This window comes from Sinocyclocheilus rhinocerous, unplaced genomic scaffold, assembly GCF_001515625.1.
Source record: "Sinocyclocheilus rhinocerous isolate Xijiao unplaced genomic scaffold, SAMN03320098_v1.1 scaffold419, whole genome shotgun sequence".
Lineage (NCBI taxonomy): Eukaryota > Metazoa > Chordata > Actinopteri > Cypriniformes > Cyprinidae > Sinocyclocheilus > Sinocyclocheilus rhinocerous.
This window is the reverse complement of record NW_015653519.1, coordinates 1,287,706-1,294,952: the sequence shown is the minus strand read 5'-3', so window position 1 is coordinate 1,294,952 and position 7,247 is coordinate 1,287,706. Positions and strand designations below refer to the sequence as shown.

Below are 7,247 nucleotides of genomic sequence, written 5' to 3'. Positions count from 1 at the left end.
AACGAAGCGTTTGAGAGAGGCGGGGCATAGAGGACTTACAATAATGTACAGTATTTGAAAAATAGTGTGTTTTTTGAACATTAAAGCATGTCAACATATTCTGTTACACCAAATACACCAAATAATTATCTTTAAAAAAAGCATTATATGACCCCTTTAAATGAGATTAGTCTCTTTTTTTTGTGGTAATCAGCATTTGTTCTCACATGAAGTTGATTTGAGCTTAACTTGTATTGAATCCACAATATTCCTTTCATATGTCTTCAATTGTAGTTACAGGAAGAGTCAAGAGGGATGTTCTTATTCATGACTGTTGTGAAGTATAAGATGTGTTTGAAACGAGTCAAAGCTCAGCATCGTGGTGACTTTTACTGCCACCGCTGAACATGCCAGGGGCAGAACCTGCTCAACTCTCGCTCGATACGCAGACTCAATGACTGATTCTCCTGAGTAAATCATTCATGTGGAGACATTTCACTTGCACTCTGCATTTGCTCTCTCTCTCTCGCTCTCTTTCTCTCTCTCTGAACCAGTTTAATTTTTTTTATTATTATAAAAATAAGCTCTTTTTTCCCCCCTTATTTTGATGATTTGTTTTTAATTTTGTAAAATTATTTTTATATTATTTTTGCTAATATGTGCGGTGGTGCTAAATGAGCTTAAACTTCCCATCTGTAATTAATAAATAGTGTTAAAATCTGGAAAATGTTACTGTACACTTTTCCTAAGATCAAATATGCCATAGCAACAGAGTGAAAGTTTGAAAATCATTATTATTATACATTTTTTACAGTATAATCTGAGAGACACTTTATTAGGTGTATTGAAATGATCAATTAAAAAAAAAAGTTAATTGATTGCTTGCAAACTTATTACCAAGTCCAAAGTATTTTATCATGTGGTAGTTGATAATATCCATCCCTAATTTGTGTATACGCTTGTAACACTCCAAAGAGAAAGGAAAAATTGAAATCGCATCATATGACCCCTTTAAAACCTGATATTGTGATGATGCAATGGATGGCAGTAACTCTGCTGGAGAAGTGCCTGACTGTAGTGAAATTACCTTGAGAGCTGCAGACTTCAGCTACAGGTTTTGTCTTTGACTAGAGAGCCATTTTCTCTTTTCCTAAGCTCTTAAGACACTTCGGTAATGACATGATTATGATATTTAAAGCTAATTTAATTAGTGCATTGCTATTGACGCACAGGTGCTGATGGGTCAAATTTATTTATTTTTAATCCATTGGCGGCATCATACAGCTGTACAAATTACTGTGATGGTTTGTAAACAAGATGATGTCTAAATTGCCTTATATTTTACAGCTTAGGCTGAACGCATGTGAACACTACTCAGATGACTTCACTACTCATTAACTTTTCATTCGTCTAAAGACCGTATTCGTCAGACATGCTGTCTTTTCTTTTCACTGTTCAAGGATTTGTTTGGCTTTACATACGCGATTGTTATAAAGTCTGTGGTCAATTTCCTCAAATAAAGGGGTCATCAATAGGCCTGACACGATAATAACTTTTTGTTGTGCGATATATTGCGCCAGAAATAATTGCAATAAGCGATGTTATTGTCATTTTAAGACCATTTTATGTCACTGAATATATATAATCATAATGTAACAGCATAATAATGCAAGAAGGCCTACACACTTCCAAATTTGAACTAGCACCTCATGACTACACCACATTATGTACGAGAAGCTGCAAAAGACACTGGCGCAAGTGGAATGCAAAAAACACAGTGACATTAATTTTTAAGTACATATAATGGGCGATATATTGCATCACCAAAAATTATTGAGGTCATATACATATATTGCGCGATAAGTTGATATATTGATTATTGCGACAGGCCTAGTCATCAATTTAGAAATCAAATTTTACCTGATCTGAAAGAAGGAAATTAACTGGAAGATTTCCATGTCGAAGAGGGCGGAGTCTCAAGCACACCCAGATATTAAACATCCTACAAGTTTCATCCTTCTCAATACAAAAAGAGCCTTTATTTTAAGCCAAGCTCCAAAAACTAATTTGGGTATTGTGGTTTTTTTTATATCACAAGGGCAAATACATTTGCATATAACTGCCTCTGGAGTAAGATATCGATCCATTGACACCCATGGCTGTGACGCCCTTTCTACACTAAATGTGAGTGCCACATCACGTCAAAAAACAAAAAATGGAGCCAATTATATAATCAATGACATTGACTACATTAGAGGAAGTAGACAGATGCCCTGTGCTATTTCTGATGTACTCCACACGGTTGAGCTACTCCTTACAACAGGGCAAATGGATGAGGAAAGGAGGTGATCTTTTTGGAATGTTTACTTTGATGCATCCTGTTTAGATGGCATTTGCGTCTCTGCAAACCTTCTGATTGACCCCAGTGTTAGGAACGAGTGAACAATTGAAAAACGAATTAAAAAGTTTTTTAGGAGTCGCGGCAGTAGAGGCGGCGCAACTATAACGACATGTGAATAATCCCACCCACTCTAAAGCGGTACTGAACTGCAGTGTAAACGCAAACCGAGCTGTGCCGTGCCGTACCGAGCCGAGTCGTACCACGCAGTGGAAAAGCGCCATATGTATCATTTGTATCTTTGTGAGGACCAAATGCAGTCAAGTATAATTCAGGTTAGTTGACTTGTCCAGTATTTGGCCATGTCATCAGCTATATTGTTTTTTTCTTTCATGGGAACATGTCATGTCACAAAAATTCATACTTTATACGAACCCCCTGGCCTTACGTCAAGGACCACTAGGGGTCCACGGACCCCTGGTTGAGAAACACTGGTCTAGAGAACCTAGGTTAACGCAGCGCTGTTGAGTTTGTACTTATTTGTTGCACCCTCTTCTGGACTGATGATTTAAAAATCTGGTGTTTACTGGTATTGTCCTAGTTGAAATACTGTCTTTAAAATTTGAATGTAAATAATTTTGGAAATATTTAAATGCCCTCTTGACAGCCCTAATGTTTATTAGTTTTTGATATGTTGTGGAAGGGCATTACAACATAGTTGACCTTATTTATTGTGATCTCATTTATTTTGATTTATCAGTGTTATATCTATTTAAGTGTGTGTATTTATTATATATTTATTTTAAGTTTTTTTTTAAGTTGATTTCTTTAAAATAGTTAAATAGTTATAAAAAAAAATAATTCACCCAAAAATGAAAATTCTGTCATTAATTACTCACCCTCATGTCGTTCCAAACCCCATCATCTTCGGAACACAAATTAAGATATTTTTTATGTAATTCTAGAGCTTTCTGACCCTGCATAGACAGCAACGCAACTTCCACGTTCAAGGCCCAGAAATGTAGTAAGGACACCATTAAAATAGTCCATGTGACATTAATGGTTCAACCGTAATTTTATGAAGCTACGAGAATACTTTTTGTGACTATCCCTATAATCTTGTCCTCAGTATTGATCAAAATCATGATTCGTTATTGATTATTGTCATAATTAAGCAACCTGAAAAAAAACTATTTTTAACTACCTCAGCAAAACACTCCACTGACCTTAAAAAGCAGTTTACGGCAATGCTTCATTAGTGCTCCTTTCGACAACGGAACAATGCATTTTGCATTGTATTGTGACATTTTTTTGAATGTAACAACACCTGAGCTTTCATAGCTAGAAGCGATTTCATGTGCTTGCGAGTATCATTTCAGCTGTATACTATCTGCCTGATCCTCTTGGAGGTCTTACTTGGCAACATAATTCCCAGACTTTTGAGGGGGATTCCAACTCCTAGAAAAAAAACACGTCAGGGGGCAGTTTTGATTTCTCTCTGCAAGACCTTCTGGAGGCTTCTAGCCCAGCATGAGGAGCTCTCCATGGGGGTGGAGCTAGACTTTCACTCCCTGCTAGCATGAAGAACACTTCTTAATTACAGAAGATTAAAACCAGTCTCCTGCAGAGTTATGTTGGGGGCCAGAATCTTTCTCTTCATTATTAATAATAACCCAGCCTCAGTGTTGCCCAGTGGACTGTGCCTACACCTCCTTCTGTAGCCAAGTGCCCTTTTACCACCCCATCCCCTTTTGGCTGTTTGTGTGCCGTCAGTCCCTGCAGTTTGACTCGATCTGGCATCCTCTATGAGTTGTTCATATATAGAGTGTTCCTGCAGTCTGTTTTGAATGCGCTCCCGCTGAGACAAATGACCTACGCTTCAATTCACACTCCGCCAACACAAACAAGCTGAGAAATGTAGCACTTCTTAATGAGTTTTAATTACAAATGTGATTACAGTTGAAGAAGGACTATAGTCGTCTTTGTGCAAAGTGGAGCAGAAGCTTATGCATTGAAAATGTTTACAGACCATTATCTTCATGACTGGAGTGGATTTGGATATTGGATGTATTCTCAGTTTTCACACTTGTTTCGGTTGCTTTGCTTGAACCCTTGTACGATTCTACACCCAACCCAAATGTTTCTTTGCTTAGAATGCTGAAATGTTTGCTTCATTACCATGTGTATTAACAACGTTTTTTTTTAAACCACTGTAGGAAACTGCCAAAAATAGAGTTTTTTGCTTGGCATTTTAGTTGGGTTTGCTGTTTGCTCTTATTTTTGCTCATACTTGAGTGTAGTGTTGGACGGACAAGCACAACTTGTAAAAGTTGCAAAAATTTTGGCACTAATAGCCTGCAGTGTGGTTGTGCTTTGAGCGACCCGAGTTCAAATCCCAGCTCGTGGTCCTTTACAATCCTGTATTGCTCTAGTATCTACTTCATTTCCTAACCAGACACAATTTTAAAAAAGAATTAGAATAATTCTTAAGACGTGACATGGCTACAAGACGCGACAGCATAAAAAAAATTAAAAAAAGTCATAGCTAATCTGAGAGCTTGTGGATGGGCTCTTTTTAGAAGCTCTCTTCATGCTGCTGTTCCCCACAACAAAATGAATAAATACATGATCAAAATACAAATTCAGGTTGCAGAAGTAGTTTCACAATGTTATTTGAATTCATATTCTTCACATTAGTGGTTCTCAATCTTTTTGATTCCATGGCACCTCATTGTTCACAACAATATTCAACCCCCCTCTTGCATTCTGTAATTTGAAAAATTAAAATGTTTTAGTAACAATAAAATATTTTAGAGCTTGGCAGACTAAAAAAATGTATGTTTATAAAAATGTCGATGGCTTTTTAAAATTTCCATGAGTTTTCCAGGTCTAGAAGTCAGGCTTTTGAAATTAAAAATGTATTTTAGGTCATCTTGAGGCCCCCTTGGAAGTTTTCTGAGACCCCTTAGGGCCCCAGCTACCTAATTAAGGACCACTGATAAATATATGTGCAAAATTGTGGATTTTTTGTTGTTGAAACTGACATAAGGTAAACTGGTACTTGTTTAATCTCAAAATGGATTTTTTGTTATTGATGCAAGTCAGGCCAATCTAATGAACCCCAAACTTATAATGTTCAATGAACTCAGGTCTGCATGGGAAGCTCTTGTTTTAAAATGCCCTCAGTGTAACAGTGTTTGCCTCTTCTTTTTGCAGTCGCCTACTAAAGCTGTGTATAATGCAAGACACTGGAACCAGCCAGAGCCAGAAGAACTGCTGCCCGTGCCTCCATCACGATCTCAGGCTCCTCCAGTGAGTACAACACCAAGCACAGGATATATTCGACCAAACACTACACACTCCTACACAGTCACAACCCACTTTATAAAGCACTTCAGCACTGGCACTTCTCATGCGATCACCACAATGTTTATAGTCACCATTGTGTAAAAACTCCGACCTCTTTGATGCCACTCCACGCATTTTTGCTCTGGTGTCTCCCCAGTGTGTGAGACGTTGAGCAGTGATAGCTTAACACCAGAACTCAGCTGTTATAGTCAATATAAAATAGGCCTTTGTAAAAAAAAATTGATTTTTCGATTAATCGTTTTTTGTTTTTTTTTATGACGTTGTGAATCGATCTTTTCCGGTATTTATTTCAGCAAACATGCAACACAAGATCTGAACAAAGCAATATGAGTGATTTGCAATACTCAGGTGAAATGCTATATAACCCTCTACATTGCGAGTAAATCACTTGCATATGCAACTAAATCTTCACTCTAGGTGACTAAATGATGTTTAATATTAGCCACTGGCTAATAAATTATCAGATTTTACTCGCCAGTGTGTGGGTTGGAGGCTAAGTATAAGTTTAGCACAGACATATTTTTACTCACCGAACACACTGACTGAGCACTTCAGAGTTTCTCTCTCAGTCAGGCGAACTGTGCTATTTTTCATTTCATCTGAATGGATGCGCAGCGTACCTGTATTTGACGTACCGTAAACTCTAGTGTGTAAACTCTAGCGGCGCACAACTCGCCATCGCTTTGCTTTTTTCTCGCATGCAAAGAAAGTCTTACATATCATGCAGAATTGACGCGCTACATGTAAACGATATACTTTGTTGTATTTTCCTATCAAAATAACAGAGTTTCTTTGGAATTCTTCAGCTTTTAAGAACTGCCGGGTTCTCCAGTAGTGGGCGGAACTAATGCGCAAACGGCAATCTCATTGGCTGGCGCTCACCTATTATCGCCCTTGTTTTGATTTCAGCAAATCAGTTTAAGCGAACGCACACAACCTGATTAATATTCATGAATCCAGTAGCTGATTAATCCCATAGATAAATATACGTAGATGCCTCATTAGCGACTCTTTCTATGACTACATGGCCACGATACGCAAGCCATCCGCCATTTTTGGTACGGTCTGCGAACCTTTGAGAGCGTTGACTGTACGCGTACAACAGCAAGTACACTTGTATATCTTTGAATATTCATTGATTATTATGGTGAATGTATTTTTACTCACCGAACACACTGACTGAGCACTTCAGAGTTTCTCTCTCAGTCAGGCGAACTGTGCTATTTTTCATTTCATCTGAATGGATGCGCAGCGTACCTGTATTTGACGTACCGTAAACTCTAGTGTGTAAACTCTAGCGGCGCACAACTCGCCATCGCTTTGCTTTTTTCTCGCATGCAAAGAAAGTCTTACATATCATGCAGAATTGACGCGCTACATGTAAACGATATACTTTGTTGTATTTTCCTATCAAAATAACAGAGTTTCTTTGGAATTCTTCAGCTTTTAAGAACTGCCGGGTTCTCCAGTAGTGGGCGGAACTAATGCGCAAACGGCAATCTCATTGGCTGGCGCTCACCTATTATCGTCCCTGTTTTGATTTCAGCGAATCAGTTCGAGC

General features: G+C 38.0%; 1 protein-coding gene across 1 annotated transcript in view; it reads left to right on the top strand.

Annotated features, from left to right (window-relative positions):
* The window catches only part of waplb (WAPL cohesin release factor b), a 72,023-nt gene that overhangs the window by 35,158 nt on the left and 29,618 nt on the right, over positions 1-7,247 (top strand). Inside the window, exon 6 of the mRNA XM_016522946.1 lies at positions 5,534-5,629. Coding sequence (XP_016378432.1) covers positions 5,534-5,629 — 96 coding nt within the window. The remainder of the gene's footprint in view (positions 1-5,533; positions 5,630-7,247) is intronic.